Raw genomic sequence first — 22,119 nt, forward strand, 5'->3', positions numbered from 1 at the left:
AGTGTACAGGCACAGTGGGTAAAATATAAATAATAAAAGGCATAGAATGTTTTTTTGTTTTTTTTCGACCTATCTGTTCCTAAACTCCTTCCCATTCTGTGCAGTCTTGAGGAGATGGAGGACATATCTGACTGTGGCAGTGACTTTGAGGTCGAGCTGAAAGCCATGAAGCGGAAAAAACAGACCACTGCACTTGGACCTCAGGTCAGGCCAGCAGACACACACACACATTAGTCAAGTCAACTAATCACATATAGGTTCAACTGTTGTTCCCTCAGATATCTTACTAATAAACGTTGTCTATAGCAAAACAGCATTCAGTTCAAGTAGTTAATTTTCTAAATGCTGCACCTTAATAGATTTTTTTAATTGAAAGTGTGAATGAGAATATTTATTTTGATTGACTTTTCAGTAAATTATACATTTTTAATAGTAGATTGCAGCTGGTTGCAGCAGTATTGACAGACTTTTTTTTATTTAAGAAAGAAAGGCAGTTTCAGTGATAGAAGGAAAAATCTACTTCTATTACCATCTTCTAAACCTAGACCTTTTATTTTTTAATTATATAGACACTGGAGAAACAGAGAAACAGTACAGGGGGGGGCAATAGAAGTTAGAAGGCTGTAACATTCTTACTCCAGGTTTGTGGCGGAGTGACGGTCCCTCTCCCCCCGCCTCCTCCCGCTCCGCCTGCTGTTTCTCCAGCAGGAGAGAGAAGCTCCTCTGGTCCCGTGTGCTGGGGTCCTTGGAGTAGTCCTTCCCCTCGAAGTAGTACATGTGGTCTGGAGCATGACAAAGCAAGAATGAGCGCAATGCTATGTAGCATGTTGCTGTGGACTTGGTAAATGGTAAATGGGCTGCACTTATATAGCGCCTTTATCCAAAGCGCTTTACAACGGCCTCTCATTCACCCATTCACACACACATTCACACACCAATGGCGGCAAGCTACCATGCCACAGCCGCCCCATCAGGACTTCCTCTTGTTAGCTCATACTCACTCTGTCCATTGGTTTCCAGGTCCTCCTCCTCTTCCTCTCTGGGCAGGGCATGTTCTTCGTCTTCCTCAGTCACCCACTCTCCGCCACGGGACTGACCCAGGATCAGCCCCAGGTCCACGTGTTGGACAGAACTCTCCTCTGATGACAGTAACTTATCCACCCCGAACTTTAGGATCTCACTCAACTGTGACAACAAATGAGAGAGTATAAGAAAGAAACACAAAGAGAGAGAGAGAGAGAGAGAGAGAGAGAGAGAGAGAGAGAGAGAGAGAGAGAGAGAGAGAGAGAGAGAGAGAGAGTGAGTTTCAATAGCATAGGAGGAAGGAGAGAGTAACACCTGGACACAGAAACTGAGATAGAGTAGTGGGAGAGAGGGATGGTAGGAAGGTCTGTTAATGGGGTGCACACTTAATATCAATCAGTCATCGCTCGAATGCCACAGCCTATTTGAGTATTGTTGCTGACCATGTGCCTGTGTCTGAAACATTTGCAGGAATTTCATGACGCAATCATGTTATCATGGACCAGAATCTCAAAGGAATGCTTCCAACATCTTGTGGGATCAATGCCACAAAGAATTTAGGCTGTTTTGAGAGCAAAGGGAGGCAACCAACTGTCTCACTATCTCCTTCAGAACAACCTCCCTGACCCTCACCAATCCGGCTTTAAGGCTCGGCACTCCACTGAGACTGCTCTCCTTGCTGTCACGGAGTCTCTCCACTCTGCTCAAGCTTCCTTCCTCTCCTCTGTTCTCATTCTCCTAGACCTGTCTGCTGCCTTCCACACAGTAAACCACCCAATCCTTCTCTCCATCCTCTCTGATCTGGGCATCTCTGGCTCTGCACTCTCCTGGCTTGCATCCTACCTGGCTGATCGCTCTTATCAGGTGACATGGAGAGGAGGATCGCTTTCTTCTCCACAAGCCCTCACCACTGGGGTCCCCCAGGGCTCTGTCCTAGGGCCCTTACTGTTCTCCCTCTCTACCAAATCTCTTGGCTCTGTAATCTCCTCACATGGTTTCTCCTACCACTGCTAAGCTAAGCAGACGACACGCCACTCTTCCTCTCTTTTCCCTCCTCTTACTCACAGGTGACAACAGGTATATCTGCGTGTCTTGCAGACATCTCTTCTTGGATGTCAGCCCACCATCTCAAGCTCAACCGGAACAAGACTGAGCTACTCTTCCTCCCTGGGAAAGGCAGCCCTGTCCAAGACTTCACTACCATCCATTTCATAAAATAATAGAAAAAACATGGTTGTGCTTTGTTCTACCATCGGGTGGAGGTATCTCAACTTTTGGAAACTCTAGTTCCTCTACTACATAGAAGATGGCTGCTGTTGCCAGGGTTGCTGTTGCCAGGGTTGCTGTTGCTAGGGTTCTTCACCTGGAGTCCTGCAGTAGCAGACTGGGCCTGCTCCAGCAGAGAGAAGCGCCCCTCCTCGATCACAGTGTTGGTGAGGCGCAGCTTGGACACGGCACGGGAATATACAATCTCCTCCACGGTGTCCCTCCCCAGGAGGCGTATCACCTTCACAGCGCTGCGACCAGCCCAGAGGAGAAAGAACTATGAGAAAAGGGGTGCTTAGGTGGCGTAGCGGACTAAGTGTTGACCACATAACCGCAGGGTTCCCGGTTCGATTCCGGCCGCGGACATATCCTGCATGTCATCCCTTCTCTCTCTCACCCATCCTTCCTGTCATATCTCTACTGTCTCTATCACAATAAAAATTAAAATAAAAATGAGTGGGACTGCCCCACTCAGAAAAAAATTACTTAGAAAAGAAAAAAAGAAAAAAAAATATGAGAAAAGATCAGGCCGCTCGTTTATATGTAAATAACTGGAACATTCACAGCACAATACACCAGACATTGCAGCATACAAGCAGAAGACTATTGACTTTGACCTTCTTTGACCCCATCCTATTTACCTTGTCTGACCAATCCGATGACAACGAGCAGCCGCCTGCAAGTCATTCTGGGGGTTGAAGTCACACATAAATATCACAGTGTCAGCAGCTGTCAGGTTCATCCCCACTCCTCCTACACAAGAGACATCTGGGTTAGTCAAGCTGCCGTTTGTACAGCTTCTAAACGTCGTACACGTTTTTGCACAGGGCAATCCCCTCTGGACTGTTCTAGAATGAGTCATAGTGCAACCCCTGCTATACAAACTATAAAAAAGAAAAGACCTTCATCGTTCTCTTGCAATGTACTGAAAACAAGACCTGCTGCAAGAGACAAGAGAGATATAACATCATAAACAGCATCTCCCTTTGCTGCAATGAGTCCTGCAACAACGTGTGTTGATGTATTTGGTACACTTTCGTACACAATTGACTTCAATTCACTTGCATGCAAACCTCCAGTAGGTGTATAGGTCTCCATAGGGAGCAGATATGGGGTGATGTGGGGGTCACACTGCATGCTATGGGGAAGTCAAGTCTTTCATATTCTGTATAAAAAACACTTTGAGAAATGTCAGGTCTTGTTCGGAGCAAAACATCCTCCCACCAGTCTTATCTTCTTGTGGTCAGGGGCCTCTTTCGCTTGTTCAGTTGAGTTTGAGACAGTTTGAGCTGTCAACAGATGCAGAGATACTGCTGAGGTGGCTGTGTGCTGGAAAGGTACAGAGAGACCAACTGTCTTAATACGTAGGTGCACCTTTTTACTTCTGCATTTGAAGTTTTGTATCATTAACCTTTTCTTTTATTTCTGCACTTTCGCCTCACGTTTGGATTTGGCCGACTATTTGATAGCGAGCGGGTCATTCTCCTCCATTGATGTAGCCTTTGAAACCAAAATGGGATTGGTGTTTGTTCTTTTGGGGAGTAATTAAATGGTAAATGGTAAATGGACTGCACTTATATAGCGCCTTTTTTGCTGCTCTAAAGCTGCTCCAAAGTGCTTTACAACGGCCTCTCATTCACCCATTCACACACCAATGGCGGCAAGCTGCCATGCAAGGCGCTGGCCCGCTCACTGGGAGCAATTCTGGGGTTCAGTGTCTTGCCCAAGGACACTTCGACATGTGGCCAGCCGGGGCTCGAACCGCCGATCTGCCAACCTTGTGATCATTAGGCGGCGACTCTACCTCCTGACTCTACTCCTGACTCTACCTCCTGACTCTACTCCTGACTCTACCTCCTGACTCTACCTCCTGACTCTACCTCCTGACTCTACCTCCTGACTCTACCTCCTGACTCTACTCCTGACTCTACCTCCTGACTCTACCTCCTGACTCTACCTCCTGACTCTACTCCTGACTCTACCTCCTGACTCTACCTCCTGACTCTACTCCTGACTCTACCTCCTGACTACTCCTGACTCTACCTCCTGACTCTACTCCTGACTCTACCTCCTGACTCTACTCCTGACTCTACCTCCTGACTCTACTCCTGACTCTACTCCTGACTCTACCTCCTGACTCTACTCCTGACTCTACCTCCTGACTCTACCTCCTGACTCTACTCCTGACTCTACTCCTGACTCTACCTCCTGACTCTACTCCTGACTCTACCTCCTGCGCCACAGCCGCCCCGCAAAAAGTAACTGGGAGAGAGAGAGCCCACCTGCTCTGGTGCTGAGAAGAAAAACAAACACGTCCTGGCTGCTGAAGTTCTTGATGGCCAGGTTTGGCTCCTCCCCCCTGACTGAGCCATCTAGACGCTCGTAGCTGTATCCTGCAAGGAAGGCAGGAGTCCAAACAACACTAGTTTGAGCCTGTGAATCTCCATTAAAAAAAGCACAAGTCAGCACAAGCCAGCTACAGATGAATACATTCATGGAAGCATACTAACTAAGTGTAATAACACTAATAGCATTTCGTTGTCTGGTACGGTACTTGTACTCTGCAATGACAATAATAAAGTTGAATGTAATTTAATCTGATTAATTTACACACCACACCACCATGCTGTCTAAGTTTCAAATAAAATATTGTAATGATGGGGGGAGAAATAACAAGTTGGTATTGAGATAGCTGTCGCCATCCAATGAAGTGTGATTCAAGGTGTGGTATGGTATGGTATAGTATGGTATGGTATGGAATGGTATGGCTCCTGGACGGTTCAAACTGATGAGAATTGAAAGATGATGAGAGATGGTTTGGAGAGGAAGCAGATGCTAGACCACAGTAGACTGTGACCAATGCTATTGAATTTGAGGCAGGTTGGCAAGTTTTTAAAAAAACTTTCTCCGTTATCAATCTAAAGCGCTTAGCAGCAAGTTACACACAAGTCAGAGCAGAAGGGGTCTCAATCATAACATGCCCAAAGACTAGACACAAAAAACCCAAAACATTTTAGTCTAGCCGTAGTCAGCGACGAAAACTTGACTCAAATGTTTTGGAGTTTTTGTGGACTGACACTGCACTGGAATGTTTTCAGTTTTCATCAAGTGGAACTGGACTGGAACTAAGAAGAATGGAGGTGACTTGGTGTGACTAGAACTGGTGTGCATCTTCATCTAAACACCAAAGACTAAGTGACTAAAAAGCCTGACAAAATTAACACTGTACTGTAGTCTACCTCTGTACTCCATGTAATCCTGTAGGATGTCCAGCACTCTGGTCATCTGTGAGAACAGCAAAATCCGATGGCCCCTTCACACAAACATGGAGAGCAAGACACACAGAGATGTAAGGTGTAGTGGTGGTCTAGTGCAGTGGTTCCCAACCTTTTTTGTCTTGTGTACCCCTTGAGCTGTTTTGCCATGCCAGAAGTACCCCCTCACTCATGCGTGTTGATTATTTCCAAAAATGTTCAATTAAACACTAACTTGCAAATATAACATTTATTATACAACAGTTAGTTCCGACCAAGTCATTTGATTGGACAAGAGGCATTCCATGAGTGCCGATATACAGTATAACAGCACTGGGACGTTTAACTATGTACTGTATCTGTCCACCGCACATGTGTTCTATTACAGTTTTTTCCAATTGCTAACACAATAAAATGACCTGCATAGCACAATTATTTAAACTGACACACAGAGAGCAAAACCTCTTCTCAAGTCTCCAAAACTCTAAACACATTTTCTGCTTTACACACATTTTGCTATTCAAAATGCCACTTTAAATGCACTAAACACGGTTCTCTGCCTAAGACACAACAATCTGACATAAAGTCACATGTTTGCCATTTCAAAACACTGCCATTCAAAATTAGACTACATGAGCTAATTGGCCAATACATGTGCCACCTGGCCAAACACCTCAATGTTTAATTCATTCATCACACACACACACACACACACACACACACACACACACACACACACACACACACACTGCCACGAGACAGCCAGCAAACGTCTGTGTGAAGCAGTAGCTGCTCATGCTCTGACCCGCTGCCATGACAAAGAGTTTGAAACAGTCTGTGGTTCATTGGCCGGGACTGAATGAAGTTAATCACCTTAACTGCGTCATCCATAACTGCACTTAACTCGGGGCTCAGCTTTTTGCTGCTGAGTGCCTCCCGGTGAATAATACAGTATATCCACTTAATTTCGGGGTTCACCTTCATCACACGCCCAAGCAGCCCACGCACCTTACCCGTCATTGCTGCCGCTCCATCGGTACAGATGTGACTGCAGGATTTCCACGATCGTTGTCTTTGAAGAAGCTGTCAATAATAAACAACATTCCCTCGCCAGTTGTCTTTCCTGGCAGCGTCTTGCAAAACAAGATATGCTCATTTATGTCCGACTCTTCTTTATAACGCACAAAAGCCAGCAGCTGAGCCTCCCCACTAACGTCGGTCATTTCATCTAATTGCAAAGCGAACTGACCTGCTTGCTTCATTTGATCCACCACTTGTCCGACAATATTTATGGACATATCATCAATCCGACGGGAGACGGTATTGTTTGATAATGGTACCAACTTGAGCGCGTCAGCTGCTTTCTTGTCCAGCATAGTTTTAGCCAAAATCATAGCGGCAGGCAAAATCAGATCTTCGGCGATTGAATGTGTTTTTTTTAACTTAGCCACCAGTAATGAAACAGCATAGGACGCCTCCAGTGCTTTGCTTGACACACTTGCCGCTTCCTTCAGTGTAGCCTGACTTGACTTGAGCTCTGACAGTTTCGCTTGAAAAAGTCGTCAGTTTTACCAACAGTTGCTAGGTGTTTGGTGCTCTGGTGTCGCTGTAAATGGGATGGCTTCATTGAATTATTAGCCAGGACTTTGCAGCAGAAAAAGCACTGTGGCTGTGGTGGATTAGCCGATGTACATGTAAATCCCCACAAAACATATGTTTCCAGATAATAGCGGGGTCCTTTTTTCTTTTTTGCCTCAGTTTTCTTGACCGTTACTGTAGCTGGTCGTTTTAGCCATCTGTCCATCTTTGCAGTAGGTTGCCAACTGACAGGCCTAGCTGACTTGCGCGCGAAAATGATCGTGAACATGATTTAAATGTGACGTGACTACCACTTGTGTTACAGTCATCACCTGTCGGGGAGGAACTTAAGTTGCAGCGTACCATTTTAACAACAGGTTTATGAAATGACTTGTGTATTTATTTATTTTTTTGGAAGGGGAAATAAATTATAATTCCAAATCTTTCCACGTACCCCCTGCAATCCCCTCACGTACCCCTAGGGGTCCGCGTACCCCCGGTTGGGAACCACTGGTCTAGTGGATAGTGAGTTGGACTTGTGATCGGAAGGTTGTGAGTTCAAATCCCGCCTGAAAACCACACCACTACTAGTGTGCCCTTGAGTACGGCACTTAGCCCTCAGTTACTCCAGGGGGAATGTCCCTGTAATTCGTAATTGTAAATCGCTTTGGATTACCGTAAAAGCGTCTGCTAAATGGCAAAATGGTGTGGGGGGTATCTTGGTTGCTTTGTGGCTGTACAGTTTGGTCAGTGAAGGCAGAGGGACTAACCCTTCATGCATGTATTTCAACATGCTGTCCAGAAGACACAGCTTTCCACTGGCCTCGATGAGATGCTCCCCCATTTCAAACGGCTCTGGTTCCACTCCTGAGCAGGAGTGGTGGTTCATGTTTGCATACCACACAGATACTAAACAAAGCCCAGCAGTCATTTGTATCGTCCCACAGTAAATGGTAAATGGTTAAAATGGACTGCACTTATATAGCGCCTTTTTTGCTGCTCCAAAGTGCTTTACAACGGCCTCTCATTCACCCATTCACACACACATTCACACACCAATGGCGGCAAGCTGCCATGCAAGGCGCTGGCCCGCTCACTGGGAGCAATTTTGGGGTTCAGTGTCTTGCCCAAGGACACTTCGACATGTGGCCAGCCGGGGCTCGAACCGCTGATCTGCCAACCTTGCAGTGCTGACTGCACATAAGGACTCACCATGAAACAGGTAGGGGTGATCGACACACTTCCTCAGCTGCATCAGTATGTTCAGCAGCCTGGTCTTGTTGCCTTGTTCATTCTCAAAGGCGTCTGAAAGCAACACAGAGGCCAGTTTGCTACAGTTGCATTCCTTGTGAGTGAAAAGGGTTTCCTTGAGTGAACAATGGTATTTCCTGACATAACCTAAAAAGGTTTCAACATAAAGCAGCAATGGAAACAACCAAATAGGTTGAGACTAAATTGTTCATAATTAAGTCTCAAATAAGTATAACTCACAGGGTTCCCACACCTTCTGAAACATCAAATTCAAGCACCTTTCAAGGACTTTCAAGACTCAATTCCCTCAAATTCAAGGACCCAACACGGCATAGTTTGAGACAGATCTAGATGAGAATTTATATAATAGGAACTATCCACTCACAGACAACAATTAAAAAGAGAGGCTTGAATGTGTGAACACTAGATGGTCTCTTGTCATCTCTACCACAGCACAGCAAAACAATATATTGTGAAATATGTGTAAAGTTAAGCAATACAGAAACGTATTTACTAGTTGACGAGCTAAGTAAAAAAAAGTTGAACATATATATTATACTTTTTTTAGAAAGAGGGGGGGGGGGAGAATTCAAGCACTTTCAATGACCCATGTCTATTTTCAAAAACTTTTAAGACCTTGATTATTTTTTTCTCAAATTCACAAACTTTCAAGGATTTCAAGGACCCGTGGGAACCCTGAACTCAGCATCATCAGTACATAAAGTCCACTGCAGCAGTCTCACCCAGGTCCTTCATCAGGATGGCCTTGTAGTATCTCTTCTGCAGGGCTGACATCCCGTGGTACATCACCAACTCGGTTTTCTTCGGCAGGTCGGCCGCCACTTCTGCTTTGACCCTCCGGAGCAGGAAGGGCTGGAGGACACACTGGAGCTCTGAGGCTGAGGGCGTTGGAACAGACAGGAAGTCCTGACGTTAGAATTATAAGGTTCTATCTCAGTTTTTGGTCAAAATTGAGTTTTTTACATAATCTGATCCATTAGGTGTTTATTAATGCCTGTGTGGTGTTATTTTTAAAAAGTTGACATTTTTTAGCTAGTAATTAATAAAATACAAAGGTTCCATCTCACAAAACATAATGGAATGTAAAAACTTTGACGCTCAATATCTCTGAACTGCCCTAAACGGAGATAGAACCTTATCATTCTAAACGGAGATAGAACCTTATCATTCTAAGCTCACGAAGTGACACAGAATCCGATATGTGTACTTGTATGAATTCCATATCGTACACATTGTATATCACAACCAAATGAAGATGCTCAACAGATACAACAAAATATTGTGTCATATATACTGTAAGTATTGTATATAAAGACACATTTGGGGGTATTGCAAATACAGAGCAGGTTGATTCCTAGGTAGTGCCGTACCCAGAGCAGGTTGGTTCTGCACATGTGAGTAAGTGCTGACGAAGTCGTCTACTTCTTCTGGTGGAAAGAGGCTGGGCTGGATGAAGGTCAGGAGGGAGTAGACCTCCTGCAGGTTGTTCTGGATGGGGGTCCCAGTGAGCAGCACTCTGAACCCCACTGAGAACTGCAAGGTGAGGGAGGATTGTCACGGCAAGGCAGACCATGGCAAATGCTGAGAAAGAGGGTTAGACTCAATTCGGTTGTTAAGTCTGACGTCACTTCTTTGTGACGTTTAGCAATTTCCGGGTCCAAATAAAAAACTCCCCAGTGTACTAAAGCACCAGAGTACCAGTGTACTAAAGCACCAGAGTACCAGTGTACTAAAGCACCAGTGTACTAAAGCACCAGAGTACCAGTGTACTAAAGCACCAGAGTACCAGTGTACTAAAGCACCAGAGTACCAGTGTACTAAAGCACCAGAGTACCAGTGTACTAAAGTGGTAGAATGACAGTTCAATCGTTTTTTAGGCTCGGATCTATTCATACAACAAGGGACACAGCACTTTCCCGTTTTTCCCATATTGTCAGCGTCTTTGAGCCTCGGAAAAGCGCTATACAAATATAATGAATTATTAGCGTTACTGCGGCATTTCGAAGAGAGCGCCTCAGCCAACGTTGGACCCGGAAACACGTCACGACTTAACAACCGAATAGCAGCGGGGGGCTGGTGGAGGGAGAGATTGGCATGGAATGGAATGAGGGATGGTCTCAAACACATGATGTCAACCTCCACCAGCCTCTCCTGGTCAGCAGGTAACTTACCTCTGTCAGGGCTTTGTGCAACAAGGAGTTCTGGTTCTTCAGCCTGTGAGCCTCGTCCACCACTAGAACCTTCCACTTCCACCTGTAGACAAGATCATGTTGTTGTATACGGCCTGTGGTGTATAGTGTTGGATTTTTGAATTTGCTAAGCATTCTGGGTGTTAGCTATGAAGAAGTGTCAAGCGCACCTCCTTCTCAGGAACGAAGCGTCGTTGAGACAGAGCTGAGGAGAAAGAGAGAGAGAGAGAGAGAGAGAGAAAGAGAGTGAGAGAGCGTTTTGAGTGAGAGTCAAATTGGACACATCCAAAATCCAGATAAGACTTGAGTTGAATTAATGGAGAAATTCATATGAAGGTCAAAGGTGAATATATAGACAGTTGAAGGTCGTATATAGACAGTTCGTGAGCTTAGAATGATATGGTTCTATCTCCGTTTAGGGTAGTTCAGCGATATTGAGCGTCAAAGTTTTTACATTCCATTATGTTTTGTGAGATGGAACCTTTGTATTTTATTAATTACTAACTAAAAAATGTCAAAAAAAATTAATAACACCACACAGGCATTAATAAACACCTAATGGATCAGATTATGTAAAAAAAACTAAATTTTGACCAAAAATGGAGATAGAACCTTATAATTCTAACATCACGATATATAGACAGTTGCCACATTGCCACACAGGATCACCTCGTACGTGGTGAGCAGAACATTGAAGTGCAGGTTGTCCATCTCTCTCTGCAGCTCCGCCCTCTTCTCTTTGCTCCCAGTGTAACACAGCACAGTCAGACCCGGGGAGAAGCTGGGGGGGCAACAGTCTGTCAGAGCACATTCATACGACAGGCCAGGAGACCAAGCTCTTACTGCGCAAACACAGCACTAGGACATTCATGCTTGGTTCACATAACAACACATGAATACTAAATGCCTGAGTCAACCTGTAAACATTTTTTACATGTTTGGCATTTAGCAGACGCCTTATTCTAAAGCGACTTACAATCAATACATTTGACTAAGCAAGTGAATCATCAATCCACCAGTCGTAGCAGGAAGAGTAATCCAGCTCAGGCCCGGGGCCATTGATAGAAGGAAAACCTTCTTCTCAACCTGTTTTTTTTGTTTTTTAAAATATATTTAGACACTGGAGAAACAGAGAAACAGTACAAGGGGGGCAATAGACGTTTTTAGGGACACAGTAGAGGGGAAAGCGGGTGTCTTCAGGAGACGCAGTGCTGGGGGGCAGTAGATGTCTCAGGAGGAGCATGACTTGTACAGTAGATGTCTCAGGAGGAACATGACTTGTAGACTCAATGTGGACAAGGCTCCCACCCAGTGGCTGGTAGGAGCTATGTTAAGTGAATGATTGTCTGGGACTAAGATATGAAGTGTTTTGATCTTCTCACCGTTCCATCTCCTGCCTCCAGTTCTCCATGACAGAGAGTGGACTCAGCACTAGGAACGGTCCCTCGTCTCCTAAGGCCCCTCTCGTGTACACCAGCAGAGAGATGGTCTGAAGGCAGCAAACACAGACAAACACATCTTCAGGGCTCTCAAGTCTCACGCATTGGGCATGAGACAAGGTGTGGCCCAATGCGTGAGACTTGAGAGCCCTGCGTCTTGAAAAACATACACATATATACACAAACATACAAACATATAGTAGCAACCAACATCTTGTTGAATGTTGAATGACAGAACTAAGCAAACGATACATGCACATCGTTCCACCTATGTAAAGAGATGGACAGGGGGAACAAAGGTAACATTGTAGCATACCTGACATGTCTTGCCCAAGCCCATCTCATCTCCCAAGATACACCCCTCCTGATTCTTGAGACATTGAGTCAGCCACTGTACTCCGTCCAACTGGTAGGGTCTGAACCGTATCCCTGAGGAGACACACCAATGTTGAGCACAAGACAAGTATAAATAAAAGCTAATGAATTATGCTAGTAGTAGTTGGGTTGGCTGCACGTTTTGGCTGTTCCACTTGCAGCCGTCATTCATTGCCACGATCATGACGTGCAAATCCTGTATAATCAGGAGATCAGGTCGTCATTTACTTGACAGATTCTTAACAGGTAACAGTTCATTCATGTTATTTCGGTATAGTTTGCTTGCATGATTATGTCTTTTCGCATGTTTCGTAGGGCAACATAATATGGCAACATTATATTCTGAAATCTGGAATCATTTTCATTTCAGTTCAGTCATAATAGTTCAGCCACGAACTTTGTAAACCCCACTTCTGCAATTCACTCTCAGACAGATTTGTCTTCACTTTCCCTGGCACTTTGTTTTTTATTTTCTGTAGGAAGCTTGTCATGTTTTCCGTAGATGATAAAAAAGCATTTCTAGTGATAGATTTGAAGTGAGGCTCAAAAGCTTAAATCAGAATCTATAAGTATAATCAACACACCTAGATTCTTAGCTTCATGTTTGCAGTTTGAAAGCAAGGTTCCCATGATATTCGACACATTTTGTCTTTTGGTGGTTTTTGGTATAGGCTACCGGGGTTGTGCATTAGGTCCAATTGTATTCTTATTGCGTCCAGATTGATTGACAGCTATCGGAGCCAATCAGCCCCCAGCTCAGGTGAATGACTGTTAATAGCAGCGCCTTGTCAACGGGGTTTCCTCGCCATCACAGCACGGGTAGTTGGGGGTAGTGATAGTGATTCATCCAGCAGAAGGCAGCAGCATCAGAGTACGGTACCTTATATTTCTTAAGTGAAGAAAAACCTCCAAAACGACCCTGTGAAAAAGCAGTGAAAGTTTTCAAAACAAAACAAAGAGGTTTGGTGTTCTGTTTCATGTGTAAAGGAGTATGATGTTATGCAACGAAATTAGAGTGTAACCATGAGAAAACTGTGTTGGTCTCGACTCTCCCGTTCCTCCGTCGAGGCCATGTGCTGCTAACACGACCTGGGTCACTGCGGTTGGCTATGTTCGTAGCTAGGCTAAGTGACCTAGATATCCATTCAGATAACATGAACATAGCCACAGACATGTTCAGCTATTAATGTTGGGGGGTGTAAACGTGGTCGCGTCTGTCTGTCTGTGATCGCGTCTGTCTGTCTGTGATTAATGCAGTTTGAAATACAGCTCGTCGCCTAGGCAATGAAGCTAGCTAGCCTCGAGATGACCTTTCTAGAATATACAGTACAGGCCAAACGTTTGGACACACCTTCTCATTCAATGCGTTTCCTTTATTTTCATGACTATTTACAATGTAGATTCTCACTGAAGGCATCAAAACTATGAATGAACACATGTGGAATGATGTACTTAACAAAAAAGTGTGAAATAACTCTAAATATGTCTTATATTTTAGATTCCTCAAAGTAGCCACCCTTTGCTTTTTTGTTGTTAATTTAAAAAAAAATGTTTTGTTAATAAAATATAGAATAATAATATTATATATATATAATAACATATTATTATTAACACATTATATTTAATATTATTATTATATATATATTTTTTAAAAAAGCAAAGGGTGGCTACTTTGAGGAATCTAAAATATAAGACATATTTAGAGTTATTTCGCACTTTATTGTTAAATACATAATTCCTATGTGTTCATTCATAGTTTTGATGCCTTCAGTGAGAATAAAGGAAACGCATTGAATGAGAAGGTGTGTCCAAACTTTTGGCCTGTACTGTAAATAGATATATATTTCATATATCATTCATCATATCGATGAAATCAACTATCTAGGCAAGGGGTCGGCCATAGACGGCGACCCTGGAGCAATTAGGGGTTCGGTGCCTTGCTCAAAGACACGTGACTGACCGGGGTTCGAACCGCCGACCTCGCGATCATTAACCGCCGGCTCTACCTGCTGAGCCACTGCCGCCCCTAACACTAGCTTGACAATTGTGGAAGCCCGTTCACCTATTCAAAATAAATGCACAGGATATAACAGAAAAACATTTTTGTTTTTTCGTGAAATTTAATTGACGTCGGATGCCTTTTTGTTTGGATTTTCCCCAGTAAGTAACATTAACCATTTTCTTTTCAATTTTAACTTAACAGACATTGCATGTGAGAGCCATCTGGAATGGATCCAAAGAAGCCTCAGTTCCCAGGCCACACCAGTACTTGGCAGCAGCAGGCGAGGGGGCGTGGACGCCTGTCAGATGAGTCCGCCATAGGAAGAGGTGTGCCTTATGGGAGAGGTGTGCCTTATGGGAGAGGTGTGCCTTTCCCTGTGTGTGAGCCTCCTGTCGGCTTTGCCAGGGGCCTCCCCCAGCCATCCAGAAATGATGGACTTGGTCGTGCCAGAGAGCTGCCCCTCTCCACAGCTGAGCCAACGGTAGGGGTTGCAAGAGGAGCTCCCCTACTTGGCCTGGTGCCTCCTCCAAGGCAACCCCCTCCCGGTCAGACCATCACACACGATTTACGTGTAGTGAGCCAGCAGGTTGGTGATGTTTAACGTCGGGCCGGTCGTCTGATTGGTGGTCTACTGATTATTCCCCGTAGCTCCTACAAAGTATTCTAATTGTGTGGAATTGACAGACCATTCATTAATTAATTCATTAATTCATTCAAGATGCGTGGGCATCTCCTCGACCTGGGATCGCCTCTGGTGTCCATGTTCAGAGGAATGGGCATAGAGCCCTCGCAGGCCTCGTGGGCCCGGGGAACACCGGCAGTGGGTGAGTATATTAAAGACTAGAATGAAGTGTTTTTTGAATTAATTTTATTTATATACATTTTGTTTTTGTGCGTAGTTTTTTTGTTTTGTTTTGTCTCTCACTCGAGAGTCTGGGCTGGGTGGGTGTTTAGGGGTAAAAAAAAAGAAAAAAAGAAGGTGTTCTAGTTCTCTGTTCGAACACCAAATGGGGGATAAAGAAAAAAACGGTGTTCATTTACTTATTTTGAAGTCAATTCTATAACTCGTATTTGACATTTGTATATTCTTATACCTGACTTATATGCTTCTATTCTCCAATAAAACCAAAAAAGACTAGAATGAAGTCAGGCTGGGATGTGGTTATCTTCGACCCCCCCCCCCAACCCAGAGTTAAAATGAGTACTCCACATTGAATAACATTTGAACATGGAATCTCCCATCTCCTAAAGTCTCTTTTTTTTTTTTTTACAAATCTTATTATTGCAAACAATCATTAGCACGTGACAAGAAGTAATAGCAGTCTTTGTTTACATTTTATTTTTTATTATTTTTTTAATAAAGAGGAGTGATACTAAGTTCTTTGATATGGTCTAATAGGGGATCCCAGGTAGTGTGGAAGGTATTCAGAGATCATTTGAAGGTATTGTAAGACATCCCGTATCCATTGATCGTGTGTTGGTGGGGAAGCTTGCTTCCATTTGAAGAGAATAGAACGTCTAGCTAGTAGAGTAGTGAAGGCAATGACACGGCACATAGTAATGGGCATATTCTCAGATGGGGGGAGGCCGAACAGTGCAGTCCTAAAGTCTATTATTGATGTACAGAGTCATCTTCAGTAATCAGTCAATTCTCTTGTGTCTGTGGTTGTGAGCATAAATGTGAGTTAAATGTGTAAAGACTCAACGGTACGGCTGCTTGCTGTGATTACCAATGTTCCCAAGCTCTAGAACGGATGAGACGTGTGCTGAATCCCCCTGTGGTGTATTCTGCTGTTGTTTTTGGGTGAAGGACGGGGGGTGACTGGAGATTTCGGGGGCGCAGAGCTGCAGCCCCAGACAGCCCCGGTCAGTGTCACCAGCGGCCCGCGGGGAGACGGAGCCCCGGAGGAGGTGATGGGGAGAGGCAGCAGGTAGGGAACGGGACACGGCTGCACACGAGCTCCAGCTCTGCCTAGCCGTCGGCTGACTAAGACCAACGCCTCACGCTGTGTTAGTCCGGGTGACGCGTTCTACCAGCACCACTGCCTGACGTCCAAGGACCTTCATAGCGCGAGGCATTGGCCTTAGTGCAGAGTGCACCCTCCTACAGATCCCTCACTTCATTTCTGCACTTGTTTCTGTCGGAATTACCTGTAGAAAGTTTCTTGAAGTAAATGCGCAGGTAATCGTTCCGTGTGATCGTTATGCTGTATGCCCGCCTGCCGGAAATGTTACCAGCTATGTGTTGTACGTTCACACCCAATCGGGGACGGGAGGGTGTTTTAGGACGTTGATATTGGACCTGAGGTCTGTCTGTTTACAGCTTCCTCGGCCGAGGTTTTGCTTCTCAGACGGTGGGCGTTGGAAGGTCGGCGCTGCCCCCGTGGGGTGTTGGGAGAGGGCCTACTGTGCCGCCCGCTCTCCCCCCTGGTCCAATGCCGTCTCCATCCTCCGCCGGTGCCCCTCCGCCGTCTCCATCCCCATCTCAAGAGGCTTCCATGCCTGCAGGTAGACCGCCGCCCAAGGCAGAGCTGAAGATGGAAGCGGCTCGGTAAGCAACCGTTCACATGGTAACAACCAATACTGTTAGCTCAGACCGTATCAGGAAGTAAGTGATATTGCTGTCATTATGCGTGTACCGCAAATTGAATTCGTCTTAGGATGCCAAGATCTAAAATGGGATGTATTGTTATTGTTATTGGTCTGTATGTGTTTGTTTTCTCTCTCTCTCATTGCAGTGAGCCATTGCATAAGACTGGTGTGCAAGGAACTCCACTGCCCATCGCTTCAAACCACATCACCGTCAGTTGCAAGAACGAGGCCGTCTACCAGTACCACGTCACGTTCACGTAAGCATTACGACCAAAACTAGCCTCTTGTTTATCCAATTGCAGGTTATATTCAGAGGACAGCGATTAGGAGCTGAGTAAATGTAACTTTGGCCTGCTGTTGAGGAGTGAAACGTTTTTCTCAATTTTCGTCCCGCTTCACAGTCCGAACGTTGAGTCCATGGGTATGAGATTTGGCATGATGAAGGACCATCGCTCAGTCACGGGGGAGGTCGTCGCCTTCGACGGCAAAATCCTCTACCTGCCTGTGCGGATGGATGAGGTGTGTCTAATAGAGGTTTTCTATGACACCTGGCTGATTCTAATTGTGAATATGCACTTATAAGCCCTAACGAGGACAAACAGCACCCGTTCTGATGTTAACCCGCGGCCCCTTACAGGTGGTTCACCTAAAGAGCGAGAGACGGACTGACAACCAGGAGATCGACATCAAGATCCAGTTGACCAAGATCCTAGCTCCCAGTTCTGATCTGTGCCTCCCGTTTTACAACGTGGTGTTGAGGAGGTACGGAAAGCGCAAGCCCTTAATCCCATTCATGACCACTGCACATTGACATTTGGAGAGACCTTGTCTGGGCTTTTTTGTTTAGACAACCCCTCCTGTTGTCCTCTCTGTGGGAGCCCTGTTTGTTCTCGAAATAGAATGATTATGCTCGCTCAATAGCGGAAAAAAAAAAACTGTTTTACACAAAGCCAGACTTAGATTTAGAAACGATCCATTTTCGGACAGCTCCTCGCCAAAGTAACTAATTATACAAATTATTATTATTTATTATTTCTATGTGTAACCATAGGAAAAAAAGGGATGTCTGTACCGAACGTTCAATTGAGCTTGATTGAATTATGTCTGTCCCGTGTGTGTGTGTGTGTGTGTGTGTGTGTGTGTGTGTGGGGGGGGGGGGGGTCAAGGGTCATGAGGATCCTGGGCCTGAAGCTGGTGGGGCGGAATCACTACGATCCGACCAGCGCGGTCATACTGGGGAAACACCGGTAAGTACTAGTAATGAGTTTGGACTTCAAAGAAACGCATTTTAAACTCTTTTTTTCTTTCTTTGGTATTTTTTTCCCATGCTAACTTGCAGCTGACCCTCTGTCCCCACAGGCTGCAGGTGTGGCCAGGCTACTCCACCACCATAAAGCGCACGGACGGAGGCCTGTACCTCGCAGTGGACGTGTCCCACAAAGTGCTGAGGAACGACTCGGTCCTGGATGTCATGTGAGCAGCACCCTGCGTCTGTCACGGCCTCCCTCCCTGAAGGGGTGGTCACATTGGGCTTACCGTACGACCAGAGCGCTTGCCAAGACACAATGTGCTGCAGCGAATTGTACATGATACAACTTTTCATGGAAGTGATGCATTTTTACTCACAGTGCTTAGAATGTTCATCCACATTTAAACACACATTATGCCTTGTCCCTGGGCATACAGACCACACAGTCTTGGCACATTCACTGATACTCATATATACTCACTTCATATATATGTTTAAACACAGGCATCATTTTCAATCTGTGCAGTGGCACGGATTTAGACACAAGGATAGGATAGAATAGGATACAACTCAAGGATACAAAGTCCTTGGCTTCAACCACTTTAAGCCCACCTACGGGGCTTGTAGCTTGTAGATAGACTGACAGGTGGATGCGGTAAGACAGTGAGCGGTGACAGGGGGACTCATGGGCCCTTCTGCTTTGAAGGAACGTGATCTTCCAGCAGAGCAGAGAGAGCTTCCAGGACGAGTGCACCAAGGAGTTGATAGGCAGCATCGTCATCACCCGCTACAACAACCGCACCTACCGCATCGACGACATCGTGTGGAGCAAGTCCCCCAAAGACACCTTCACTATGGCCGACGGTTCCCAGATCAGCTTTGTGGACTACTACAGGTAGGTCTGACTGTTCCCAGATCAGCTTTGTGGACTACTACAGGTAGGTCTGATGGTTCAGAGATCAGCTTTGTGGTCTATACAGGTAGGTCTCTCTGACTGTTCCCAGATCAGCTTTGTGGACTACTACAGGTAGGTCTGATGGTTCAGAGATCAGCTTTGTGGTCTATACAGGTAGGTCTCTCTGACTGTTCCCAGATCAGCTTTGTGGACTACTACAGGTAGGTCTGATGGTTCAGAGATCAGCTTTGGAAGGACGAGTGCCATGCCACGTTTGAATAAAGTGTTTTTCTTTTTAAATTATTTTTTATATTTTTTTAATGTCCATCAATCAAGCTTTATTTACATAGAGCCTTTCGTGCAATACAAGGGGCTTAACAGTAAAATGTAAATATGACAATACAATTCTAATACACAATAAAGTAAACATGAACAACAATACAATTAAACTACAGCAATACAGTCAAAATGAACAATACTACAATTAAATGCAGCAATAAAAATAAATAGTCTAGTGTATATTCTAACCTGCTTTGCTTCTTATCTCAACAGCAAAAACTATGGCATCACTGTAAAAGAGGGAGACCAACCCATGCTGGTCCACCGCCCAAAGGAAAGGTCCAAGCCCGGAGAAAAGGTCAAACTATCGTCCTAGTTCACATGAAATGCAAAGAAGGGCACTAGATTTCTGTACCTCAATGCAGCTGTTGTTATTGTGCTACATACTCATGGTGTGCAATATTCATCTCAAACTAGGATTTGGATCACAACATCTAGACTTTATACAGGACTCGTCTAAATTCTTAAAAATCAATGCCACCTACTGTCTGTGCTGAGTATTGAACGTCATTTCAGCATGTGTGGGCTTTTCATACCTCTATTGTATTAGCACATTTACCTCCTAGACAGTGGTGTAGTCTTCGTGATATGCAGGACTACGCCGTATACCCACTATAGCACTATAGGAAAGGCCATGGATTTCCGTATAACCACTTAAAAATGTGTGAGGATACGTAACAGCGTTTTGTGACAGAACTTTCACACTTTCATTCATAAAATTCACCCCGTCTGTGTTATGACTCACTTGACTTTTGGACCACTGGGACTGACTATAGCGTCATATATCATCAACGGGGGGGGAGAAATGCGACCTGAAATATGTCAAAATGCAGCACTATCATGCACAGATCAGCCTTATAACATGTAATGTTAGATATATAACGTTAGACAGAGAGTGCAGATTTATTTATATGGCGTTCCGGAATTAACGATATGAGGCTGGGAGGGAAAAATCACAGTATACCCACTAGAAAAAAACTAGACTACACCACTGGTGCTAGATAATGTTACGGGAACCTATGTGTCTTACAGCAAGTCATAACCCGCGAGATCCTCCTCCTGCCCGAACTGTCCTTCATGACGGGGATCCCTGACAGGATGAGAAAGGACTTCCGGGCCATGAAGGTAAAGTCGTCGTGTCAGCCGCTCAGGCTCCGCCTGGGGTGGTGTCCCTTGACCTCCACCGTTCATGAAGCCCTGTTCTTTTTTTTCTTTTTTTTCTATCACTTGAGTTTTTATTGGGTTTCAGCATAGACATGGACAGGACATCATATCTCCATCTTAAATGGTAAAACAAAGGGTAAAGAAACAAAGCATGGCCCCTCAACAGAGGGGTAAAAAAGTGAAAAGAAAAAGAAAAGTAAGAAAAAAGGGAGAAAATAAGAAGTCCGGAGGTGTTTCAATAAACATGTTACTGGTAATATATTGAATATTGAATATACTGAATGGGTATTAAATTAGAAGATGTCACGTTTCATATAAATGTTCCATTTTTCCCCAGTATTTTTCAAATATATTGATTTTGAGTCTCAAAAGGTATGTCATCTTTTCCATAACAAAAATGTCTCAGACAATGTCCAGCTACTGTTCCTGTATGAAGCCCTGTTCTTAACACAGTCATTGACGGTAACAGTAACTCGGCCTTGCTTTTGTGTACCTAGGACCTGACCATGCACATCAACGTGAACGCTGAGCAGCACACCCATTCACTGAAGCAGCTCCTGAAGCACATCAACACTAACCAGGAAGCCGAGACAGAGCTGGCTCGCTGGGGGCTGGACGTCAGCCAGGACATCCTGGTGGTGAGACCTCCACACACACACACACACACACAACCTCCTTACTCTCTGGCCCTTCTGTCATTCTCTCTCTTCTGTCACTCTACTGTTTCTCTGTCGTTACCTGTAACTGTCTGTTCACCAAGCACAAAAAGCTGTACTCCACAACCTTTCTAGAATCTATAAAGCGTAATGCCTTATTCAGGGTTCCCGCGCTGGTCTTAAAAAGCCTTAAAGTCTAAAATCCAACAAAGTTAGTTATTCAGTTATTCGGTCTAAAAATGAGGTACTAAGTCTTAAAAATGAGATCCTGCAAGGAAATCAGTCCGACCACATCTATTTATGCAGAAATTAATCAAGCTGGAACCCAAAAAAAATCAAATTCGCTTCCTTTTTTGTCTGTATGGCAGTGAAATCCCTAATTTCATCACCTCAAGGATGACACAAAGCGATCATATGGTGTTGCGAATAGGTCTAAAATTCTATTTAAAGAGGTCTCCAAAAAGGTCTTAAATTTGACTTGTAGGAACTCTGTCTAGGCCTAAATGAAGAAGTCAAAGTCAAAAGTCACTTTATTGTCTCATCACTGGGAGATTTGTATTGGGCTTGCACCCCACAGCAGCCAACAAAGAGCAACAGACAATACAGAATGTTAACACACAAACAGAAGGCAGCCCTGATTAAAACAGGAGTGGAAATAAAACGATAAGCAAGATATGTTCACATTCATCTGGTGCAGTTTAAAAGTTTCGACATTGTTTTATAAGCTCCCAGACGATAAAAATAATGAACAGTAGTCTTGCTAAAACCATCATCTCGTTACCACACAGGTATGAATACAGGCTCACACAGCGTTAAACTGCTAAAA

The 22,119-nt window shown here is 44.6% G+C and overlaps 2 protein-coding genes across 2 annotated transcripts in view; one reads left to right on the forward strand and one right to left on the reverse strand.

Annotated features, from left to right (window-relative positions):
- Positions 1-69: 69 nt before the first annotated feature.
- On the reverse strand, positions 70-13,085 carry LOC308163923 (chromodomain-helicase-DNA-binding protein 1-like; the record flags this gene model as incomplete). Its single annotated transcript, XM_080538097.1, has 17 exons — positions 70-156; positions 637-782; positions 1,002-1,185; positions 2,387-2,540; positions 2,931-3,042; positions 4,572-4,682; positions 5,529-5,602; positions 7,892-7,988; positions 8,334-8,426; positions 9,116-9,271; positions 9,764-9,926; positions 10,565-10,646; positions 10,753-10,787; positions 11,252-11,363; positions 11,965-12,071; positions 12,338-12,450; positions 13,073-13,085. 17 exons carry the CDS (start codon positions 13,083-13,085, stop codon positions 70-72), a joined length of 1,839 nt encoding a protein of 612 aa, XP_080394223.1.
- A 1,539-nt stretch (positions 13,086-14,624) lies between these two features.
- The window catches only part of LOC308163924 (piwi-like protein 2), a gene marked incomplete at both ends in the record, with an annotated part of 29,347 nt that continues 21,852 nt past the window's right edge, over positions 14,625-22,119 (forward strand). The window contains 13 exons of the mRNA XM_080538098.1: positions 14,625-14,742; positions 14,804-14,879; positions 15,167-15,222; positions 16,209-16,329; positions 17,137-17,247; positions 17,392-17,509; positions 17,628-17,752; positions 18,157-18,237; positions 18,350-18,463; positions 18,946-19,134; positions 19,687-19,771; positions 20,506-20,598; positions 21,135-21,275. Of these exons, the coding sequence (XP_080394224.1) occupies positions 14,625-14,742; positions 14,804-14,879; positions 15,167-15,222; positions 16,209-16,329; positions 17,137-17,247; positions 17,392-17,509; positions 17,628-17,752; positions 18,157-18,237; positions 18,350-18,463; positions 18,946-19,134; positions 19,687-19,771; positions 20,506-20,598; positions 21,135-21,275 (1,428 nt within the window). The remainder of the gene's footprint in view (positions 14,743-14,803; positions 14,880-15,166; positions 15,223-16,208; positions 16,330-17,136; positions 17,248-17,391; positions 17,510-17,627; positions 17,753-18,156; positions 18,238-18,349; positions 18,464-18,945; positions 19,135-19,686; positions 19,772-20,505; positions 20,599-21,134; positions 21,276-22,119) is intronic.

The sequence above is a fragment of the Nansenia antarctica genome, assembly GCF_963989245.1.
Source record: "Nansenia antarctica genome assembly, chromosome: 8".
NCBI lineage: Eukaryota > Metazoa > Chordata > Actinopteri > Argentiniformes > Microstomatidae > Nansenia > Nansenia antarctica.